General features: G+C 49.5%; 1 protein-coding gene across 2 annotated transcripts in view; it reads right to left on the bottom strand.

Moving 5' to 3' along the window:
* Positions 1 to 241: 241 nt before the first annotated feature.
* ZC3H4 (zinc finger CCCH-type containing 4) overlaps positions 242 to 24,566 on the bottom strand; it is a 46,871-nt gene continuing 22,546 nt past the window's right edge. For both annotated transcript variants that reach the window (XM_063111528.1, XM_063111529.1), the window contains 10 exons: positions 20,992 to 21,146; positions 20,055 to 20,151; positions 19,805 to 19,944; positions 19,188 to 19,289; positions 17,099 to 17,210; positions 16,436 to 16,545; positions 9,382 to 9,746; positions 8,769 to 9,112; positions 5,582 to 5,833; positions 242 to 4,145 (listed from right to left, as the gene is read on the bottom strand). In XM_063111528.1, the coding sequence (XP_062967598.1) occupies positions 2,623 to 4,145; positions 5,582 to 5,833; positions 8,769 to 9,112; positions 9,382 to 9,746; positions 16,436 to 16,545; positions 17,099 to 17,210; positions 19,188 to 19,289; positions 19,805 to 19,944; positions 20,055 to 20,151; positions 20,992 to 21,146 (3,200 nt within the window). In that variant the 3' untranslated portion in view covers positions 242 to 2,622. The remainder of the gene's footprint in view (positions 4,146 to 5,581; positions 5,834 to 8,768; positions 9,113 to 9,381; positions 9,747 to 16,435; positions 16,546 to 17,098; positions 17,211 to 19,187; positions 19,290 to 19,804; positions 19,945 to 20,054; positions 20,152 to 20,991; positions 21,147 to 24,566) is intronic.

The following is a 24,566-nucleotide window of genomic DNA, read 5'->3' as shown; positions in this document are numbered from 1 at the left end:
ATGCTGAGAGTGACCCAAGCGGGAGCTCAGGAAATGTGGGATACAGTTGCCAGATGAACTGCAGCCAACCAACCACTGAGGAAAGCTTAGGCTGTTTGGAGGCACAAAGTGTTCCAGAGTTATTGTGACTTACCCTGGGGCTGACCCTGAGGGAGAAGGCCCAGGTTTCACCCCCCAGCCAGCTCCCACTTGCCTCCTTGTTGACTCCCTGGGCAGCACAGAGAGACCATACCCACAGGCCTTTTAAAATAACTGCATCCTTTAATGGCAGTAATACAATTATTGGATTAAGAGACCATAGGAGAAAAAGCAGGTGACATTTCTGGAAGACAGATACGAAATACAAAAAGTGGGGTGGAATAGAGTCATGCGACGATCATTGTAAAAATACAGTACATTATATACATATGTGCACCATCAACTTTCAACTCTGAAATAGTATTTACACTTTTGTTACAATCCTGGTTAGAGAACAATTTTTCTTTAAAAGCTTGGCCTGATGGCAAATGAAAATTTTGGGTGAATTCATAGTCCCATGAGGTTCTTAGGCTGAATATTCCAAGAGGAGGGGTCCAGCTTCTATTTCATCCACAGATTTCAGTTTTAAAAAAGTATTTAATTTTTCATTTACAAAAGAAAATTCTCAAAGGAGGAAAAAATAAAAACCCAAACACTGTCATACTGTGTATTCTGACTTATTTTACAAACACCCTGGGCTGCAGCCCTCTGCTTCAAGGCCAACACTGGTGGCTGAAGTCAAATCTCACTAATGATTGTTTTAAAAAAAACAAAACAGACAAAAAGACAAACCAAACCAACCTGATCACAGTGCACTGACCCTCTGGGGCTGCCTGGCCCTGCAGGGTACCCTGCCTCTCCTGCCCTTGCTTCTGGCCCCAAACTAACAAGTTTTTAATTTCTCTTTTTTGAGTGATGGTGGTGGGGGGTTTAGGAGCTCTGTTCACCTCCCACCCCAGGGAAGTAGGGAGGGAATCTTTTGGCAGGGTGATCAGGTCTCCTCATTATTCACAAGGAAGAGACAGGGAGGCAATTGAGGCAGTGGGACTAGGACAAAAAGGCTGGAGAGGGATCCACAAGTAAACAGACCCAGAAGTGGAAAGGCTCTGTAGGCCCTGCTCAGTTCCCCTAGGGCCAGCCTCCCCAGGCTATGCCCACACGGTAGGCCTCCTCTGGGGATCTGCGGACCAGGCTGGACTTCAGCTAGGGTAGGAAACCTGGGGGGAGGAAAAAGCCAGTGCAGACATCTCTGTTCTGTTCTGGCTCAGTCAGATGAGGGGGCAGGACACAGCCTTTCGTGCCCCCTGCCCCCAGTAGAGTCCTAATCCCTCTCCTTAAAGGGTCCAACACACCCTTTCCTCCGTCCTGGATGCAGTCTCCCACCCTTTCCTTAGGCCCCTTTTCTAGAAGTGTCCACAAATCCAACACCGTGACACTCCTCTGAACTCATGCATGTTGGCTTGGGAGAAAAAAACCAAACACACCAAAACCTAATGCCCTACAGATAATACGGCTGAAGGATGTGTGAAGCAAGCAGAGAAAGCAGAAACACTTTGCCAAAGAGCCACCCCAGGGCTCCCTCTGTCGAGAGCCTGGAGGAGTGGCTATGCCACGGATCCTTGAGCTGTCTCCAGGGGGGTTGGGCTGGCAGTGCAGGCACACTGGGCTGTGGCTTCTCAGGACAGGGCAGATTCCAGCATGGGGGGAGTGAGGGGCAGTAGATTGTGACCCTGACATAACAGGACAGGTTGGGTAATACTGACAGAAAACGCACTCAGAGGGCTGCCTCCTGGAGGCAGCTCTTCAGGGGCCACTACCTCACGCCAGCCCTGTTCCTCCAGGTCCAGGTCCGTCTCTCACCCTGGAGTCTTCTGCTGCAAGTTGGAAGGTGTCAGTTTCAGGATGAACTCTGGACGGAGGGTGGCAGGGAGGGCCCAAATATGAATCCAGAGACATAGGAGTGGGCAAGGGCCAGGGAGCTCCCAGGGTGCTGTCAAGGGCTCTTTTTCTTCCCTTGATACTTTTTCACTTTTGCTGTCTCCTGAAGGCTGTCACAGCCTGTGCACTGAAGAGACAGATAGATGGTGCACCCTGGGGTTCTAGAAAGGCCTGGAGCTGCCTCCACGTGGGCCGTTTCCCTGGTCTGGGTCCCATCTCTCCTTGCTCATTAGCACAGGATGAGTAACGTACAGTGCCTTCTCAGACACCTACTGTTCCCTTTGTCCTGGGGGGGGGGGGTGGCCACCTTTGACCAGAAGACCAACTGGACCCCCAACCTCCAAGGAGGCCCAGCCCTGTAGAGTTCCAGCTGGGGCTGGGGCCCAGAGGACTCACAACTGTTCACATCACAAGACAGTTTTCTTGGTGGGAGTCCAGGAACCCCCCGCAGCACTGACCAGAACTGAAGATGGTTATATACAATTTATAAGTCTCTAAGAAAGCACTACTTAAAAAAAAAAAAAAAAAAAAGGAAAAAAGAAAAAAGAAAAAAAAGAACACCCACACCCCTTCTCCTGCCCACTAAGTTCCCAACCCTGGTTGCTGCCCTTAAATATCACCCTGGGAAGGGTGGTGGCGGTAGAGAGTACTGGCTCTGGCTTAACACTACTGGCAAAAGGGGGAGGCAGTGGGGTCAAAGCCTTTAAAAACATCTTTCAGGGACCCCGCATCCTGCTCGCTCTCTCGGGCCGGGCTGTTGCCTGCAAATGGGCTACTTGAGCCCGTCTTGGGTGCCTGCTTCACAGTCCCAAAGAGGGTGGGCACAGGCAGGTTGTGCACCCCAGGTTGGGGTGGGGTGCCCTCTGGCGGAGGGGTCACTGTGGTGGTGGTGGTGGGGGTTGTGGCAGCCTTGGGCCTGGGCCGGTTGTAACTGTTGTACCTGTCCGTGACTGTGGTCACACCCCCATCTGCACCGGCTTTCCCTGGTTCTGGTTGTTCCAGGGCGGACTTACGGACAAATGGCGGCTCCTTGGCTTTGGAGGCCGAGCTCTTGCCGTTGCCCTCGGGGCCCTTGGGCTGGGTGCCCGTGTCTGTAACCGGCTCCATGGCTTTGCCACCCGCGTTGGGAGTCCTTGGGTCGTAGAGGCTAATGCCGCTCAGCACGCTGCTCTGGCCACTGCCACTGCCCTGGCCCAGCCCACCAGCTGCCAGCACGCGGGGATCGTAGGGTGCTGTGGCTGGCGGGGAGGACTCTCCACTGGGGCTGGCAGCTGGAGAGGGCACTTCAGTGGGACCAGGCTTGGCTGCCCGTGAGGCAGCTGCAGAGTCTGCTGGTTTCTGCAGCCGTGGGTCGGTGGGGGCCTTCCGCACTCGGGGGTCACTCGGCTTGTCGCTTGGGCCAGGGGCTGCCGGAGAGCTGGTGACATTGACGGTCTTGAGGATGCGAGAGAGGAGTTCAAAGTCGGGCAAGTTGGAGCCGGATGTACTGGGGTCCGCGGAGGTACCCGGGCGCTGCCGGGCACTGGAGGGCCCTGCAGTCGTGGAGCGGTGCAGCCGGGGATCTAGGGCAGGCATGGACTGCAGGGCGGCGGGCACGGGGGGTACCGCATCCTGCTTGGGTATAGGCAAGGGGATCAGGTCCTCGGGGTTCCAGAGCACAGTGCGGGCAAAGCTCGGTTTGCTCAGGGTCACATCCTTCTTAATGTGGCTGAACTGCTGCAGCTGTGACCGTGGGTCCCGCAGCGGGTGTCCGGGGAGAGGGTCCAGGGGAATATTCACGGCCTTCTCCCTCAGGGCCCGCTCCCCTTCCTCCTCTTCTGCAGGGAGTGGTCCAGACCCCTTGGAGCTACTGGAGCCTGCGGGGCTGGAATGAAGGCTGCCTTCAGGCTTGGAGGTGGGCAGGGAACGGGCCAGCCGAGGGTCGGAGGGCCCTGAGTCCCCTGGGCCTGATCCACCAGAAGCCTCGGCATGGCGGGTAAGTCTGGGGTCCCGGCTGAGGCGGGGATCAGCCAGCCGGCCTCCTGTGGAGTGTCCCTTCTGGAGGCGGGGGTCCCCCAGCCCACTGGCGCTCAGTTCTCCGACTGAAGCCTGGGGTCGGCTGGACGTCTGCTGCCTCAGGGTCTTAAGGATGGAGGTGACACTGCTCCCACCCTCATCCTCGTCACTGGAATACCAGTTTCCGGTGTCACCTGAGAAAGAGCAGAGCAGGGAGGGTTGAGTGGTCAGCACATGCACCATCAACCCTCTCGGACCCCATGGCAGCCCACAGGGTGAACAGCTCCTCTGCTCTTACCTCTCAGCACCTCAGACTTTCCTCTCTTAAGGAACTCCCTCTGCCCCATACCAGCCAGCCACTACCAAAAAAAAAAAAAAGCTGGCTGGCCAGCTGGCTCAGTTGGAGTTGGTTAGAACACAACCTTGTAACACCAAGGTCAAGGGTTCAGGTCCCTGTAATGGCCAGCTGCAACTCCCCCACCCCCCCATAGAGAAGCTGAGAGGATTCAGGGGATTCAGGTGCACTGAGCCCAGGGCCAGTGGCTAACATTTATGGAGCTTCCCTCCTGTGCCAGCACTGCTCTAACTGGTTTGTCTTACTTAAGTAACTCACAACCAGGGCTGTCCCATTAACTCAGTTGATTAGAGTGTGGTGCTGATAACAATGAGATCCAGGGTTAGATCCCTGTACTGGCCAGCAGCCAAACCCCCCCCCCCCCCAAAACTCACAAACACTTTAGAAGATACTGTTATCATTATGCCCATTTGACAGATGAGAAAACAGAGGCACAGTGCCATTAAATTGGGGGCAGGGCCAGGACTGAGCTCAGACTCCCAGCCCAGCGCTCTGCCATCTCCTCCTCACCCTCCAGCCTGCTCCAACCCCAACGTGGTATGCCCAGCTCTGGAGGTCTCGGCAGCAGCCACCACTCACTCAACTTCCACTGGGCTTGAGGCACACAGACACTTGCCCCAAGGACCCTCACAATGTTACTGTGTCCCAGATAAGGGAATGTGTGCTTACCAACCAGCTGATAAGAGGCGGAAACTGGCCCAAGCAGAATCTTCCAGGCAAGTGAAACCTGAGCCCCCAAGGGAAGGGCCACCTACTGTGCCCCTCTTCCTGCTGTCCCCACTGGCTCTAAGGCTCCTGTCATGGCCACCCATGGCCTCTGGCTTCAGGATCTAGACACCAATTGTTGACCATTTCACCCTGGGGTGGATGACACCAGGTTGACCATGTGGTACCTGTGACTTGGTGGCTGTCTCTATGATTATTACTGGTTTATTTCAATGAGTATCCCTTGTCTCAAGAGTGTGGTCTCGGGAAAAGGGGGCTGTGAGCGTCCCCCTAAAGCCTTTGGCAGGGTGTAGGCAGTCAATCCTGTTGGCTACCATCTGTTCCAGGCACCAGCCCTCTGCCCTCCTAGATGAGATCAGGGTCTCTACCAAACCCCAAGTCCTAGAGGACAGCTCTAACTTCCAGTTTTCTCAGGGACACGCAGCAGCCCCAGCCTGGCTTCATGGCCTGGACAGGAGTCTCCCTGGCCATAGGCTCCTTGCCAACAGGAAAGCCGACCTGGGCGCTTCCCACCTCTCCCCTGCACAGCAGCCCGGGGAGGACACGTGCCTTCCTCGTTCTCCCGGTCCTGCTTGCTGCTCTCAGCCAGCCTCCTCGCTCTCTCCTCCTCCTCCTGCTGCTTCTGCTGGATCCTCAGGTACAGGGCCCGCTGGGCCGAGGGCAGGAAGTCAGGGACACCGGCGCCCAGCTTCGGCCGGCCTGGGGGCCCTCCCTCAGAGAAGCTGTCAGGCTCCAGAGGGTGCTCAGGGAAGAGGTGCTCCCCAGGCTCCCCTGGCAGCTCTTCGTAGTGCCCGTAGTCCTCTGTGGCAGGGAAGAACCGAGGGTTCATGTCGGGAAGAGCCTCGAGGTGCCAACTCCAGCCCCCCTTGCCCTTAACTGGAAAGGCCAACCCCGCAATGGTGAGGACACATGGCCTTTACCACCCTCCCCAGGTAACGGGAAGCCCAAGAACGGAGACTGGAGCAGCCCACCGGGAAATTCCCAACTATGACGCAGCTGTGAAGAATGAGGTTCACATAGAGGTTTTAGTGACATGGGCAAATGCTTATGAGGTGAAAACAGGACGGCACTGTACGTGTGTCTGTGAAACAATGAAAAAGCTTTGAAAAGACAGATAGAAAACAGTCCCTCTGGGAATGAGATTCTGGGGAGACTGGCTGATCTTTCACTTTTTTACTCCACATGCTTCTGATTTGTTTTAATCATTTGAGATGGGCATTAGTCTCACAGTTTCTCTGTAATCATCAACAAAGAAAGACACTGTATCTCACAGTGAGCTCATAGTATGATCTCAACCAGGTCAAACAATAAAAACCAGGAAAAGAAGAGAATGAAATACACTAAAATGTTGCTTTGGCCGCATGTCAACCCAGAGGCTGTGGGGGACTCTTCCTCCTCACAGGCTCCTGAATTCCACAAATTCTGATAAGCATGCTGCTGCACTAAAGGTGGGGGTGGGGGTGGGGTATTCTCCCCAGCAGCATCTAAGGACGCAGAAGCTGAAGAGTCCACCTTCGCTCCTGAGGGGCAGTGCCCAGAACTAGCCACCTCCCTCCACAAACTCCTCTGATGTTGGAGCCAAGAACTGTGGAGAGCAGCACAGGCTGATGTGAGGAGGAAGACCCAGCATGCGTGTGACAAGGGCAGGCTCAGTATCATTGTGCATGTGAGTGAGACTGATGTGAGTGTGGGAGAGAGTGAGTCACCAGGCAAGAGACCGTCTAGAGTCAGTGCTGTCATGCAGGACATTCTGCAATGATGGAAATGTTCTGTATCTGCACCGTGCAACAAGGCTGTCACTATCCCCCTCGGGCTACTGGGCATGTGAAAATGTGACAAGTCCTACCAACAAAGTGAGTCTGTAATCCACTTTCAATTTATATGATTACAAATTATTAAATTTGTAAATGTTTCATACGCAAAAGTATAAAAAGCAAAAAGTGCAAGGCTGCCTTCCACTAGCACCTGAACTTGGTCATGTGAGCCTGATGGGCAAGCCCGCTCTATGCCACACCGCAGCTCACAGCTAAGAAAACTAACAGTGCATGAGAGAGACCAGGCTCCCCTCTTCACAATTCTGTATATATCCTGAATACACTAAAAACACTAACTTTCAAAATCCATTTCTAAAAGATGGACTTTATGGTATGAGAATTACATTTCAATCCTTAAACAAAGTGACTAACTCGAGAGACACCTACTGTTAACAGCTTGCCTGACTTCTGGTTGCCCTCCTCCCCCTGCCCCCAGAACTTTCTCCATGCACGCTTTACATAGATTTATTATGGGGGTGGGGGGTGGGTGGGATAGGAACCCCAGCACACTCGCTCTCAGTAGCCTGCTTCTCTCACTCAAGAATACAACACCCATCTTTCTAAAGCCACAACACCTGCTCTTACAGCTCCAAACACCATGAAGACACCAAAGACTCGCCAGTGTCTCCCTGACACCCTCCAACTAACCCCACAAAATTTCTGCATGGATGTCAAATGGGCATCTCACGCTTAACATGGCCAAAGCAGAAGCACTGCTGCCCAACCCACCGACTGACTCTGCCCACGTCCAGCACCCCCCTCGCTGGAAGCTGCTCCTGCCAACCTTGCAAAGCAAATAGGCGGGGTCATGTTGGCTCCATGGCGCCGTGTCTAAACCATGATGTCTAACTCTGCTACTCCCAGCCACTACCCTGTTCACCTCTGTCCAGGACAACTACATAGCAGCCCAGAAGCTTCCCCAATTCCACTCTCGCCCCTACCATCGATCGCCCCATCACACTTCACAGTAACAACAAGGCCACCCCTTGCTACCAACAGTTTCATGCACTGGGACTTCTCTCCCTCACTGTTTCTTCCCAAGCTACATGGGCCACCTTTGCTTTGCTCAGACAAGCTGGCTGGCTGGGGCCTCAGCACCTGTTGTGCTTCCTACGCAGCCCCCATCCATGGCTGCTTCCCTCCACTCACATCTCGAGTTGCGTTTCACTTTTCAGAGCGGCTTTTGCTGACTGTCCCGGCAGAGGCACGGAACTTCAGACTGTCCCTCCCATCACCCCATCTACTCTTCTTCTAACAATGGCCAATGCAGAAATGAGCTGATTCACTTCTTTTCAAGTTTACTCTCTGCTTCCCTCCACCAAAACGCAGCTAAGGCACTGGCTTAGCTCACTGTGGCAGGTTCACTGGCTGTGATCCCAGGGCCAGGGAGCAAATCTCTCCTGCATTCTGAAGACTGCACACTTTATCTCCTGCAGGGGCATCATCAATCCCCTCTGAATGTTGGATATTTAGGTTGCTACCAATACAAAAGAAGGAAAGAAGGAAGGAAAACGGCCAGTGATGGGGACAGAACAAGCACAGTCACAGGGTTGACAATAGCAGCTCCAAGCCAAGAACTGTCTAGAAGGCAGCTTTGATAAGGGCATTGGACTTATTCCTGACAGGGCCTTAGCCTTTTAGCCCCACGCCAGTCCACACTTGTCCGTCTAACTCCCCATGCTCCCGATTCCAGGCACACTGAGAAAAATTTTCTAAAAATTAAATAAACTATACTATTAATAAACATAATACTCCTTTCTGCCTCAATAAAATAATGAATCCTATGTCACTGAAAATTAAATGGGACAGAGATGGGAGTTGGATTCATGATTCCAAAGAGACTTGTACCAAGAAAGAAAAGTCACATCTTCCCGAGTCCATTCCACTGTGCAAACCCTGCAGCCCCATGCAGCCCTCCATACCTGTATCACCAAGGAGTCCGGGCTCCATTTCCATGCCTTCTTGCTGCTGGTAGAAGTTTTCATAGAAGTTCTGGGCTGGTGGGATGGGGGGCATCATTCCAGAATGTGGGGAGTCTCCAGGACCATAGGGCATCATTGGAGGGCCACCAGGTCCCATGGGTGGTCCAGGGTTCATGCCAGGGCCCATTGGCATATCAGGGTGCATATCCGGGTGCATGTCGGGGTGCATGTCCGGGTGCATGTCAGGATGCATGTCGGGATGCATTGGACCCCCCATTGGCCCTGGAGGTCCCATGTTGGGCCCAGGGCCCATTGGCCCTGGAGGCCCACCGGGTCCAGGAAACCTAGAGGAGGAAAAAATGGTGCCTGTGAAACAAGCTTCGGGGGAAGGTCAGTGGCTACAACCCAGGACCATGGAGGGCAACACAGGCCAAACAAGCTTGCCAAGCAAGAGAAGGACTATGGAGCTCAAGGTCACGGGCCCTGGACCACGACTCTGACCATTTCAGACAGAGGCAGGCCCCTGCCCCCACTAGGCTCACATTGTCAGGAGGAGCTTGGCCAAGCCCAGAACAGCCCTTACTGGCCTGGCTCAGAGGCCCAGGGCACTCACCTCACACCCAGCTTCTCAGCCAGCTGTCCTGTGGGCCGCACCACAATCTCAAACAAGGAAGGGATCTTCTTGTTGTACATGTCCTGCTGCTGCTGTAGCTGCTGTGGGGACAGCGGCTCGTGAACTGGCATGGGCATCTGAGGGGGCCCTGGAGGAGGAGGTGGAGGAGGGGGTGGCGGTGGGGGACCACCCTGCATGGGCCTGCCGTTCGGAGAGGTGGGGGCAGGGGGACCAGGAGGACGAGGCGGGGTGGGCAGAAGGCCCACTCCAGGAGGTGGTTTGGGCAGGGGGTTGATGCCCTGCTTTTTCAGTTCTTCAACTTCCTTCTCGTCTTCAGCGCCTGCTTCTGCATCATCAGCCAACATCTGTAGGAGAGAAAGAGAGTAGAAAAAGAGTAATCGTGTGAAGGCTCAGATAGGAGTCAGGCTAAAAGGGACCTGTCCATCACTGAGAGTGGAATTTTATGAGGAAAAATCTAAAACACGAGGACCCTGAGGCCCTTACAGTCTAAGGCCAAGGACAACAATTCCTCTTTGGAACAAAAATTATCTCTGGTAATAGTTGGCAGGGGGGAGCCACTCCTGTGTCAAAATATATATAACATGGGCCGGCCCGTGGCTCACTCGGTAGAGTGCGGTGCTGATAACACCAAGGCCCCGGGTTCGGATCCCATATACGGATGGCCGGTTCGCTCACTGGCTGAGTGTGGTGCTGACAACACCAAGTCAAGGGTTAAGATCCCCTTACCGGTCATCTTTAAAAAAAAAAAAAAAAAAAAAAAAAAAAAAAAAAAATATATATATATATATATATATATATATATATATATATAACATAAAGTGTACTATCTTAACCATTTCAAAGTGTGTAATTCAGCACATTAGCAATATTGTGCAACCACCACCTCTATCTAGTTCTAGCATGTTTTCATCAATCCCCACTCCCTCAAGCCCTGGGTAACCACTAATCTGCTTTCTGTGTCTATGGATTTGTCTATTCCAGACATATCATATGAATTGAATCACATATTAGGTGGCCTTTTGTGACTGGCTTCTTTCACTTAGCAAGGTTGTAACATCTAATAATATTTCATTCCTTTTTGTAACTGAATAATATTCCACTGTCCTTCTTGGATTTTAAGGGTCTTTTGTTTTACCTCCAATAAAACTCGACTCCTGACTGTGACCCTCAGGGCCTGAGAGCAGGGCCGAGTGTGTACAGAGGACTAAGCAGCTCCCTGGTGGCTTCATATCCTTCCACAATCCTGACTCTGCGACCCTAACCACCCAGCCTCATTTCAGCTTGATGCATGGTCATGCTCTCCCTGCAGGTCCCCAGCCTGGACCAGACTTCTCCCCAGACTCTCATTTTTCCCTCTATTCCTGTGTGGCTCCTTGTTACCCAACTGATAAAGAGTCTCTTATTAAATTTCAGCTCAGAGTGACTGGATTCCCAGTCTCCTGGATTCACTACTGGAGCATCATTAGTTCCCTTCTAAGCACTGCCTTCAACTTGTAAGGTTATGCATTCAGTTGTTCTCTCGTTTATTCCTGTCAACTCCATGACAACTGTTTCCTTCCCTGTTGCATCCCCAGGGCCTGGCATGGCACCTGATATAGGTAGATGTCCAATGAATTACTGAAAAATTTCAAAGCCTGGACTGGACCAAAATGACTCACCAATTAGGATCTTATGCAGAAAAGAGTTAACACAGCAGGCCTGACTGATCTCAGAAAGCTTGCTTGCAAGGCTGGCCCTTGGTTGCATCTGGGAACCTGGATTTCGGGAGGGTTCCCAGCATTCTCTAACAAGTAAGAGGGACTCACTGTGCCTAAACTGTGTGCAAACAATGCAGTTTATGCTGAACACCTGCTTTCCATCAGTACTGGAAAACAGTGCTGGGAGTCTGGAATTTTGGTATATGCCAGGCAGAGGTGCCTATGTGACCAGCTCCCACTGAAAATCCTGAGCACTGACTGAGTCTCCAATGAGCCTCTCTGGTAGACAGCATTTCACTAATGTTGTCACAACTTGAGGAGCCAAGTGCATCCCATGTGGTTCCACCAGGAGAGGACTCTGAAAGCCCGAACCTGGTTTCCTCCAGACTTCACCCCATGCGCCTTTTCCCTTTCCTGATTTTGCTTTGTGTCCTTCACTGTAGTAAAATCTCAGCTGTGAGGCCCTCTAGCAAATTGCTGAACCTGGGCTCAGGGACGTCGTGGAGACCCTGGCACAGATCCCTCGGTGGATCGTAACACTGGGTGAGGATAAACTCCTCCTCCTCTGCCTGGGACAGCAAGTGTGGCAATTCACAGCTTTCCTCTCTCCTTACCATCAGCAGCAATATCTGGACATTCTGAGAAAAATGTCACTTCATGGAGGGGAGATGGAAAACTGGTCGGTGAAACCATCAGTCCCTGCTACTACTCCAGGTGTGGTATGCATGTGGACCAGTGGCACAGAGGGACCCACTGAGGGGGAAATCCACACTCTGAGCCCATTACAGTGTGGAAAACAGTGCCAGAGATGTGTCACGCTGAAGACAGCCCAGAGCCTCATGATGTCTCTCAGCACTGCTGTCAGGACGGGCCCAGGCTGCTCTGTGCCCATCATGGCCCAAAAGCCCCTTTCAGTTCCCCAACCCTGTGTGCAGTCGTGGCCTGTACTGTGCCTGCTGCCCGGCATCTCCCTCACCTTTCACTCCTAACCACCATACATCCAGGTGCCAGCGCAGTGTCACTACCTCACAGGGCCTCCCTGGAATGCCTGCCTCGCCAGCAGAGCCCTGCTAGAGACCCTCAGGGCTCCCACACTGTTTCTTTACTGCCTGATCCCCATGCATGTTCAGTATCTGCCAAAGGATTCAATCCTGTCTCCTCGCCTCTGCATTCCCCTGCCTAGCACAAACTAGGTGCTAATACACACTTAATGAATAAATAAGGAAAACAAACCAAAGCATCTACCCCTCTGTATTTCTTGGACTCTAGACACCAACTCATTTGCATCAGGACAGCGGCAGCTGAGTCTAGCCCAGAGGGGTCCTGCCTGGCTGAATGTGCTGCACCCACCACATGGTGCTCCTCTCTGGTGGGTCCCCCCTACATACCACCTCCCTCAGCCCCACCCACCCCATAGTTCTGGACTGGGGACTCCCATGCTCATCTCTCTGGCCAGACCTGAAGATGCCATCTCCATCTGGTCGCGCTTCATTCCAAATGACTGCTCCTTCTCAACAGTCTGAGCTTGGCTCCATGAAAAACATCCTGCATCCTCCCAGCCCAAACCAGGATCTGGGGTGTTCCCTTTTCTTATCCTCATATCCAAACATTGGCCCGGAGCTGCCACCTGGCCCTCCTGAGTGGCTCACCTGCCCTCCCCACCATCCTCTCTAGTCCCCTACACCATCCTCTGCACACCATGAGAGCAACCTTCATGGTCACAAAGACAGCCGTGTGCCTGCACTGCTAAATCCTTTCAATATAGCCTTGAGGCATTGAAAGGTGAAACTTAACAAGGTTTTACCTCATTAAACAGGAACAAACTTGACCATAGCCTCCTCTCCACCCTCCCCTCCCACCACACCCCTCCATGGTCTGGCCTCTGGATGTGCGATGTGCCACGTCCCTGTCCCCCGCCCCCCCCGCCCGCCTCCCAAGCTTCTATCCACAAGTCCCACTACCTCTTTGCCATGCCACCTCCTCCGCAGGTGGCTGCTCTTGCTTCAGTCTCATTCCAACACCAACCCTCTCAGAGGTCTCCCCAACCCCCCCAAGACTAGGTTTAGCTCTTTGGGGTTAAAACATGCTGCACTTCTCTGTACCACTCAGCATGGTGCTCAGCACACAGCAGGCACTTACATAACTCCCGATTAACTGAACGAACTGAGGCTGTCAGCAGGAGGGTACCACCAATGCCCAGGGAGACCAGCCTCCTCCTGTGCTCTGACCTCCTCACAGCCTGTCTGCACTCTGCACATGGGCTTCTCAGTGGTGCCCTGCTGTCGGGGCTTCTGTTACCATCCCACACTGGGTAGAACACCTCCCCTGCCCCCATGCCTCCCTCACCCCTCGTACAGACCCCATGATGTCCTGAAGAGGGTTCCAGCTCAAGACACAGACCAACTTCCCACAATGTCCTGAAGAGGATTTCAGTTCAAGACAGAATGGCACCCTGCCCTCATCTCTTTACCAACCATCTCTCACCCTGAACCACAGATAAGCCCAGGACACATAAAATATATAAAATAACCAGAAGAGCTGGACCCAAATTTCCCCCAGTCCTTCCAGTACAGACACCATGAAGGGACATGTCTATCCCCAGATGCTCTTCTGCAGCTGTTCCCTGGCCTCTCTGCCAGCAGGGACAAGAGCTCCCTGGCATGTCTCATCAGAAACCACCAGTGACCTGCTGGGTCCCACAACCTTCTTTACCAGGACTGATTCTGAGTGATCTGAGGGGTTTCCAAAAGTCAGAGTTACCCTCTCAATGCAAAAAGGGATCACACTTGCAGAGCTGCTAAGGAATCGGGGCCAAGCTTCATCAGGCCAAATAAATAAGCTCAAGGTAGTAAGTTACAAATTCTAAGTTTTTGCCCCAAACTGGAAATAACCCAAACGTCCTTCAACTGATGACTGGATAAACAAACTTAGATCATCCATACATGGAGTACTACTCAGCAACAAACAGTAATGAATTACTTATGCTCCCCCAAATGTGGGTCAATCTCAAATGCATTATACCAAGTGCAAGAGGTCAGACTCAAGACACACAGGCACACACACACACTTCAAGGCTGTTTACCATACAATTATATTTACATGACGTTCTTGAAAAGTCAAAATCATAGGGACAGAAAACAGACCAGTTGTTGCCAGGGGCTGGAGATAAGGGGAGGCATTTATTATAACAGGGCACAGAGGAGTTTTTGAGGTGATGGAGTGAATTTTCTTTTACGTAGATTATGGAGTGGTGTGTTTATCAAATTTAACAGGGAGAATTTTACTGGATACAAACTATACCTTAATAAACCTGACTATAAAAACCGACATGTAACTGAAGTATCTGAAGGGTAAAGGACCATGATATATGTACGTTACTCTCAATTGGATCAGGAAAAAAACCAATATATTCACACACACATTTAAACTAAAACAAGAGGACGTAATAAGGCAAATGGGGCAAACTAATACTAACAGATGAACCTGAGTGGAAGGAAGGAATTCTTTGTTATTCTTGCTTAGGTGCTCCCATGTAAGCGTCATCACTAATCCCAGATGCAGGCAAGTTTCCAATCCTAGACTGCATGACTGGAAACTGACATTTCTAGACAAATGGAAATGTCACCAAGAAGTGGAAAACAGAGTGGAAGAAGAGGGAGGTGGGAAGGATAAAAGAGTACAGATGCTTCAGAAGTTGGCTAGGCCTAGTCCTACCATAGCTGGGACCCCAGGGCTGCCCAGAAGCCCCAGGCCCCAGCTCTAGTTGATCAAGCAACTCTTCAGGTGAGAAGGCAATGGCTGACCCATAATCTATGCCCTTCCAGCATGGTTCCCATAAGTTTTACTTCCTGACTATCACAATTTGATTCTGGTATGGTTTTTCCCGGTTGGACACTCATTTTTAACCTAGTAGGACTTGACTTTAGGTAAGGGATGATACTGATGCTTTAAAAATATTTGTGGCCAAAAGCTGACATATGCCACTTTTGTTTTTAACTAGGGTGTCTAGAGCTGTGCTGTCCAATATGGTGGCCTCTTGAAGTGCTTGAGGCATGGCTGGCCAAATTGAGATGGACTCTAAGTAGAAAATAAGCACTGATTCCAAAGAATTAGTTCAAAAAAAACCACAAAAAACAAAATAACTCAATTTTTCATTACATATTACTTGCTAAAATGATATTCTGGGTTAAATAAAATATATTGTTAAAATTAATGTTTCTTTTTTACATTTTTAAAAAACATGGCTAGTACAAAACTTAAAGTGAACTCTGTGGCCCTGTTGTGTTCCTATTGGACAGAACTGGTCTACAGCGCAAACTCTGAACCTCCAGCAGGGGGCAGTCCTCAGTCAGATATTGTTTGGCCCTTCATATGAGAAATGAGGTCGCCATTACTTTTCCTGCTTATACTGTGAAACAACTCAGACTCTAGGTATTTATAGATTATGAAACCCTAGATTAATAGTCTCCCCAAAGGGAGTGGCAAAGATGAACACTTTTTCCATGCTGCCTTGCCAACGAGGAGTGGACATTCACTTACTCTGGCTTGTGCAGGTCTTCGCCAGCACCCCTCCTAATGATCCCTCCCCTGTTTAACAGGGCAGTCACTGATGGACAGTCTTGAAGCTAACTGATGTACTAACAGCTTCGATCTTTTGCATTCTCAAAAGATTGCCAATCTCCTAAAACCTTTCTGAACGAGAAGGCAGGAAAACTTCATTTGGAAAGATACCATTCTCTCACCCATTCACTCCTGTCCTCGGTTTCCCATGTATCAGGAAACCGAGGACAGGAATTTGGGGTCCCCAAAGTCCTCCCTTGGGGAGAAAAACAGACACTAGGATGAGTTTCAAATGTCACCTGGCTGATGAGGAAGCTCTGACACCTCCCTTGTGGAAGTCTCCCCCTCAGGAGACCCTCCAATTTCACTCTATTTTCTCTACTGAATAATGGAATTCTTAAGAGTTACAAAAAATTTTATATTTCCACCAAAATATAACCCTCGCCTCTTCTTTGTATATCAAGGACTCTCTCTGAACAATGGTTAAGAAGTCACAGGATGTGTTTGGAGACACACCAGGCAACATTCCTTTTACGCAGCCGCCCCCCACTGAAAACAGCAGCAGCTTGCCCTGGCCCAAGATACGATACACGTGTGACTATCTCCATTCCCCCTGCAGAAAGGAACACAGCCTCTGTTTTCTTCCTTAAAATGGCCCAGATCTTGCAGAGGCCAGACAGACAGGCAGGCTACAGTGCCAAGGCAATGGAAGGTGCACCTTCAGGTTCCTGTTGACTTTGGGCCTCCCCACCCCCCACTACCCCCCCAGACATTACCTTATCCAAGAGCTCTCTGGTCTCTTCAGTCAGGGGGTCATGGGAGAACATACAGTCATCGCCATTGATGCAGTTCCCAGTCGTGTGGTACAATTTACAGGGAAAATCACGTTCATGGCAAATTAAGGCAAATGCTTCATCTCACAGAACCCACCCGAGGACAGAATCCAACCCCCTTTGGCTCGGAGCTGAGAAAACTGAAGCCCAGCGAGGTGAGGTGACTTGCTTAGGATTGCAGAGCGGTTGGCAGAAGACAGGACAAGACCCCAGTTCTTGAGATTCCTGTTCCAGAGCACTTCCTGCCCCACTACGCTGGCCTTCAGGCTGTGTCCTCAGATCCTCAATGGGAATGGGAAAGTTAAATGACTTGCCCAAGCTTCCAAAGCTGGTTGAAAAAATCTCAGAAAGACAGGCAATGGTATAGGCCAGTCTTGAGAGTGTACATAAGAGAGAACGTACAGCACATGTGTCTCAGTTTACTTATCTGCAGAATGCGAACTGCTGGCCCATCAGAGGGCAGATGTGAGCGTTAAATGAGATGGAGACGCACAGAAAGCTCTCGGTACAGAGAGAGCAAGCACATGAAGGTCAGCTGTTACTACTACTAAGGAGAAGAGAAGTTCTGCACCCTCATTCAGATCAGATGCAGGTGCCAAAGGATATCATGCATATAGGGGCAGTTCTCAGCTCTGGCGCAAAATCCAGTGATATAAAACTTGCACAGTTCACGCTTCTTTGGTAGTTCAATGTCGTGGCTAAAATTACAGTGGTCTCCCTGGAAGAGAAGCAATGAAAAGGTGAGGTGGTGGCACAGTGAGCCAAGTGCTGCTCTGTTAACTGCTTGTGCACAGAGGAGCCAATGACAGAAACAAATCCCCTTTGCAAAAGGACAGTGAGCCCAGGAAGGGCAGGCTCACAAATGCTGCTTCCCAACTTTGCAGCTGCTGACATAGCTTGTGCCATCTCCCAGAAACTGCCCGTGCTCCTCTCTCTCGGGCCCAATCCCTCCTCCCTCCATGCTACTGCCTTTCACTGCTTCTTTCTGTCTCTTCTCCTTTTTCCTCCTCTTCTTGCTCCTCTCTCTCATCTACTCACTGTTTTTTTTTTTTTTTTTACTATTTGCTGTGTGGCAACCAGGACTAGTCACCCTGTATCCACTCCCATGCTGCTTCCTACCTAAAAGAACTCCAATTTTGTTTAGGGAAGAATGTGCTTAGCTAAAAATACCCCATTTAGGGCCGACCCTGTGGCGCACTCGGGAGAGTGCGGCACTGGGAGCGCGGTGACGCTCCCGCTGCGGGTTCGGATCCTATATAGGAATGGCCGGTGCGCTCACTAGCTGAGCGCTGTGTGGGTGACACCAAGCCACGGTTTGCGATCCCCTTACCGGTCACGAAAAAAAAAAAAAAAAAAATCCCCCCTTTAGCAGGCACCCTTACATATCCAGTCAATGAGAAGCAGGCAAGGCAAAAGTCCCCAGGGAAGATAAATCCTGAATTAAAAAAATCCTTTCATCCATTTTTCTTACTCCTAGCCCTTGGATGATGCCTGGAGGCACAGTAGCCATCATGCAACCATGAGGAAAAAAGCCACACAGTTAAAGATGGCACAACAAATCACGCTAATTAATTAAATAAAAGAAAAAAGTTAAAGATGGCACAACAGAAAGTACAAAGGAGCCTAGCTTCCTCAGAGTGCCCGTGACCACTGCACCAGCCTTGTGATGCCCACCTAACCCCTGAGAGACAAGCATGTATGTGCTGACGCCAGTGGAGTTAAGTTTTCCTCCATCTGCAGTCTAATACAACCTGAACAAAACACCTAGGTGCACTCAAGGGCTTGTGTTCTCCACTCGTCTCATTCAGCCCTTCACAGGAATCACTTACCTGACTATGAAGTAGAGAGAGAAGCTATTCTATAACAGCTTCCCCTTCCCCTTAGGAATGGCTACTCACTTTTCTTTGCATATATCTATTTCAAGTTTCTAAAAAGAATATGAATTGTGACTGTAAGAAATATTTTATACACAACACATTTGTTTGAAATACCTACATTTTCCCAAGACAGAGTGCACACTTGCTGATACCTGACTGCTGCCTTTATATATGAATAAAAAGCCAGCTGGTTGAACTAACACTGGGTTACACTTGTTTCCTACAGAACCTTGTGGTCAAGGGCTGGACCATGGCTCACTTGGGAGAGTGCAGTGCTGATGACACCAAGGCCACGGGTTCGGATCCCTATATAGGGATGACCGGTTAGCTCACTTGGGAGAGCGTGGTGCTGACACCACCAAGTCAAAGAGTAAAAAAAAAAAGAACCTTGTGGTCATTGGTCCATCTTCTGGCATTAAACTCTGTTGTAAATTACAAGGCAGATTTTCCTCCTTTTCTATCTGGATGCTTTAACAATTCCCTCTCCAACCCTGAAATTCAATAACTTAACCAGGATATGTCACATCTTGCATTAACATCAACCCTTATAAATGGCTTTGAGGCCATATGGATTGGTTGAAAATTTTGGCCAACAAATACCCCTAAAACCAAAAATACCCACACACATCATCTTGCTCTGGGTCCTCCTCACTCTGAGAAGTGAACTGTGTTTTCCAGGCCCCCCAGGCATCTCTAGGTACCAACATGTGCCCACAGGGACAGGGACCATCACACAGTCACTCTCACGCATGCTGACCTAGGCCTCTGGGGGTTGCTGTCCTGCCATAGACGCCCACGTACTTTAAGTGGCTCCTTACCCACGTGCACCGGCCTTCCACGAAGTATTTGCAGATGACTTTTCCTTTCTTGTCAGACTGCTGGTGGGGGTCACTCCTCCGGTAGCTGCTACCACCACCATCCTGTTAGGAACACAGAGTGTAAATGCGAGGGGAAGAGTGTTCCTAGAGCATTCACAAGAGCATGAGCTGAAAGCTTAAGTCCAACACTGAGGCTGCCTACAGGGTTTCAGCCTCATGGAGCAGAGTGTTGGAGCTCAGATGGGAAAAGCTCTGAACCAAAGCCACCAGTTCCATACATCTGTGCATGAACATCTCCCACCTCCCAGAGGAGGAGTCATGGCCTTTCTGTAAAACCTTCCAGGGCTAACTGAAGAGTCACCTAGAACCTTCCGAACCTCAGAGACTCATTACAGGTGGCTACAGGTACTGCCAAAGATGTGATTTTAAACACAGAAGTTCTCACCAGCAGCTCATTTCCCAGGTGAGACGACTAACTCTGATCAGCCCTTCAAGGAACAGCTGATGGGAGCAGGGGGATAGGATCAACCTCACAGAACGACTCATTAAAGAAAAAAAAAAAATCCAAGAGGGAGCCTTAGCCAAAAACATCAGATCAGAGTGAAGAGTCAACTCACGCCCATGTCCTCATCATAGAAGTCTTCATCGTCGTTCATTCCACCCTTGTTCATCCCTCCTCGGCTGCCACCTCGACCACGGCCCCGACCCATCCCTTTCCCTCGACCTCGGGAACCCCGGCCACGGCCTCGACTTAACCCTGCAAAGAGGAGAGACGGCATTAGCCTGCTGACCTTTCCCTGGACCCAAATCCAGCAACTGCCAAAGAAGCTCCCACTGAGCACCTCAGCATCAGGGTCCCCTGCCCACCTCGACCTCGGCTGTCCTTGGACCGGCGGTATTGGTTCAGCTCCTTGGAGTATTCATCATAATCGTCATCTCCCATGGGCTCTTCATTCTCTCCATACTGGAATTTGGAGAAATGGAGAGGGCAGGAAAGTGTCATGTGGGGGACAATGAACACTGTCCGTAACTACATACTCTGCCCCCTTCTGAAGGGCAGGTGACCAACCCCAGGGACTCACACTTGTGACCCCTCTTCACAGGCCCTGGAGTGAACGGTGGGTTGTCCTAATCCTTTCCATGTAGGCTTCACTCTGAAAACTCCCATCCCACTGAGCAAATGCAACACAGCGCCGCTGTACATAATGGACAACTGTGTGGCTATCAAAAAGAATGAAAGCTCTTGAGAGGGGTGTCACAGGCCTCAACTACCCCCCTCCTACTTCCTCTTTCCATCCTATTTCCTTCTCCTTTCCCCTCTCCCCCGCAACTGTTTCTCAACACCACCATAGGATGTAAAAATATATATATTAATAATAAAAAAAAAAAGAATGACAGCTCATCATGTACAGCATAGAAGTATATCTGGATAGGAACAGAACAGTGAGAGTAATATGCTCTCCTCCAGAGGTAAGTGGGGGGATAGTGAATAAACATGTACCTGTCTATAAAGCCATAAAATATTTCTAGAGGACATTCAGGAAACTTGTTTCCAGGGGTAGGATTTTTTTCACAGCCCACTTTGATACCTTTCCTATTTTAAGCCATACGAAGGTTTTATCCTTCATATGATAAATGATAAATGAACATTTTTAGACACACAGACCTGCCATTGAAGGCTTCCTTCTCTTCAGAAAGGTCCACATGTCCCTCCACCTTGCTCTTACAGGCCTCCCCCAACAACACTCGTGCCCACAGAGCCCACTAGCTGCCCTCGTACACCAAGGGCTGGAGAAAACCTTACTTCCATCTCCTCTTCATAGAAGTCCTCGTCGTCCTCTGGGTGGTCTCCTCCCACAGAGCCTCTGCCCCTGCCTCGGCTTCCCCTGCCCATGCCCCGGCCTCGCGATCCTCCGCGGCTTCCTCGACCCCTGTAGCCACGGCCCCGGCCTCGGCTACCTGCACGGTGATTCAGACAGTGAGCCTCAAGCAGGAGCGAACCCCACCAGCAAGAAAAAAGATAATCCATTTTTTGCCCCTGAAGTCCATCATTTCATCCTTCTCCTCCTCCAAGAAGCCTTCCCAGCTGACCCAGGCAGACTAATGGTCCCTGGTCCCCTTGGTCCCCTCAATGGGGTCCCTCAGCATACTGGACACATAGCTGCTACAGCACTCACTACCCTGCCTCCCAGGTACTCATCTACTTAGAGGCACACTGTCTAATATGACAGCTACCAGCAACATGTGGCTAGAGCACCTGAAATGCGGCTGGTCCAAACTAAGAGATGCACTAGGCAAGGCACCAATAGTCATAGCCCCCTCTGCCTGGATGCCGGCAAGAGAGCACACCCAGGGTCCTAGGCAAGGAGCTGAGGGCCACAGCCCCCTCCGTCCAGAAGCAGGCAAAAGAGCACACCCGGGGCCCTAGGCAAGGAGCCAAAAGCTGCAGTACCCCCTGCCCAAAAGCAGGCAAGAGAGCACGCTGGAAACACCACTTCTGTACAGATAGCCAACCACAGCCACAGCTGCTGCAAAAGTGGCTTGATGCCACAGCAGCAGCCACAGCCATCATGCAGGCGGCCCACCAGACTCGACTGCATTGATACAAGGAGAGTCACCAGAGGAGACCAGAAAAAGAAGAGGATGACTCTCTCCTCAAAGCCAACTCCAGAGTAATAGAAAAAACAACTGCTCTGCCATATGACCAGACATTAACACAGATAATAGAAATACAAACACCCAAGAAAACATGACACCACCAAAATACAGTAATATGCAAATACCAGACCCTACAGAGCAGGGAACCCTTAAAAATCACTGAAAATGAATTCCGAGCAACAATTTTAAGGAAACTCACTGAGATAAAGGACTCAGTTGGACAACATAATGAAACAAGAAAAAAAAATCCAGGATACAAAGCAGAAAATTTACAAAGAGATTAATACCTTAAAAAAGAATGTAGCAGAACTCATGGAACTGAAAAATTCACTCAATGAAATAAAAAACACAACCCATAGCTTAAGAAGCAGGCTAGAACAAGTAGATGAAAGAATTTCTGATCTTGAAGATAGTCTTTTCAAAATAACCCAGGCAGACAAAAAAAAGGAAAAAAAATTTTTTTAAATGAAGAAAATTTAAGAGAGCTAGCAACTTTAAGTGCACAAACAATCAAATCATGGGTGTTCCAGAAAGGGAGGAGAAAGGAAAAGGCATGGAAAACCTACTCCACGAAATAAAAACAGGAAACTTCCCAGGTATAGGGAGAGACATGGACCTTCAGATCCAGGAGGTTCAATGATCTCTAAACAGATTCAACCATAAAAGATCCTCTCTCCAAGACACATTACAATCAAACTGACAAAGCTCAAAGACAAAGAGAGAATCTTAAAAGTAAGAGAAAAGTGTCAAGTCACCTATAAGGGAGCCCCTATCAGACTAACAGCAGACTTCTCAACAGAAACTCTACAGGCCAGAAGAAAATGAGATGATACATTCAAAATACTAAAAGAAAAAAACTGCCAGCCAAGAATACTATATGCAGCAAGGATATCCTTTAGAAATGAGGGGAAAATAGTATATTTTCCAGACAAACAAAAACTGGAGGAGTTCACCACCGTATGACCAGCCCTATAAGAAATTATCAAGGAATTCCTGCATCTGGAACCCAAACAATAATCACTACCACGAATACACAAGAAAGAACAAAACCCACTGGTAGAACAAAAACGCAAACAAGAAAGAGAAAGAACTAAATCTTACCACCACGAAAAGCCATAAAGACAATGTAATACAATGCCTCTACTTCTGATTTTAGTAATTTCTTTTCTCTTTTTCTTTGTCAGTCTAGATAAAGGTTTGCAAATTTTGTTGATCTTTTTAAAGAATCAACTTTTGGTTTTGTTGATTTTCTCTATTGTTTTTTAATTCCCTATTTCTTATACTTCTGTTGTAATTTTTGTTATTTTCTTCTTATATTTGCTTTTGGTTTAGTTCCACTTTTTCTATTTTCTTTCTTTTTTTTTTTTTAAAGATGGCTGGTAAGGGGATCTTAACCCTTGACTTGGTGTTGTCAGCACCATGCTCTCCGAAGTGAGCTAACTGGCCATCCCTATATAGGGATCCAAACCCGTGGCCTTGGTGTTATCAGCACCACACTCTCCCAAGTGAGCCACAGGCCGGCCCTTTTCTATTTTCTTAAGGTAGAAGTTTACATTACTGATTTGAGATTTTTCCTATTTTTAATATAGGTGTTTACAAGTACAAATTCTCCTCCGAGTATTGCATGAGTTCTGCATCCTATAAATTTTGATTTTTGCACTTTGATCTTTATCTCAGAGTACTCTCAAATTTCCCTGTGATTTTTTTTTTTAACCCATTATTCAGGAGAGTGTTGTTTAATTTCCACACTTTCGTGAGTTCTCTAAATTTCCTTGTTATTGTTGTCAGAGAACATATTTTTTATGATCTCAGTCTTTAAAAAAAAAAAAATTATAAAAAAACACAAAAACTAAGAGGTGCTATGAGTACAAAACACCCAGTGAATTTCAAAGAGTTTGAAAAAAGAAAAAAAAAAAAAAGAAAGAAAATATCTCATTTGTATATTTTGATTACACTTTGAAGATTTTTAACGTATTAAGTTGATAAAACAGATTGTTAAAATTAATTTAATCTGTCTCTTTTCACTTTTTTTTTTTTGTCTTTTTGTGACCGGCTGCACGTCACCACACTGGCCATATATAGGATCCGAACCCGCGGCGGGAGCACTGCTGCGCTCCCAGCGCCACACTCTCCCGAGTGCGCCACGGGGTCAAGCCCTCTTTTCACTTTTTTAATGTGGCTACTAGAAAATGTAAAAGGACATGGTGGGTTGGATTCTATCTCCACTGGACAGCAGTGGTCTAGGATCTCCCCAAAGCACAGAACCTTCCCCAGGGAGGTGTCCAATAGAGACTGCTGGAAGAAAGAACAAATGAACAGCCAACAAACTGGGCCTCAGGCAGGGGTTACAAGTCTAAGAACCTCTGAGGTGGAAGATTCTGGAAGCCCCCTTCGGCTGGGATGTCTTTATGGCCTGAGATAGTTCTAAGAGGCCAGGCTGGGTTGACATCTGTCTGGAGCTCACCCCTCCCTCAACATCTTCCCAGTGGCCACAGGTCCAAGGTTCAGAGGAGTGGCAATTGCATGGGCTGCAGTCACACCTTGTCAGGTGATGGGAAGTGGGAAGATTGGGGGCAGGGGGAGGCTGATGGGGGTTGGGACAGCCAGTCGTCAGTTACCCTGACACAGAGGAGACAGAAATTTTCTCTTGTCTCTCTCCCCACAGCTGACCAGGAAGTGATTTTTAAAAAACCCTTCAGCCATGCTGCCCTTTTCCCTGCC

The sequence above is a fragment of the Cynocephalus volans genome, chromosome 10, assembly GCF_027409185.1.
Source record: "Cynocephalus volans isolate mCynVol1 chromosome 10, mCynVol1.pri, whole genome shotgun sequence".
In the NCBI taxonomy this organism is placed as follows: Eukaryota; Metazoa; Chordata; class Mammalia; order Dermoptera; family Cynocephalidae; genus Cynocephalus; species Cynocephalus volans.
This window is presented reverse-complemented; position numbering and strand designations above follow the sequence as displayed.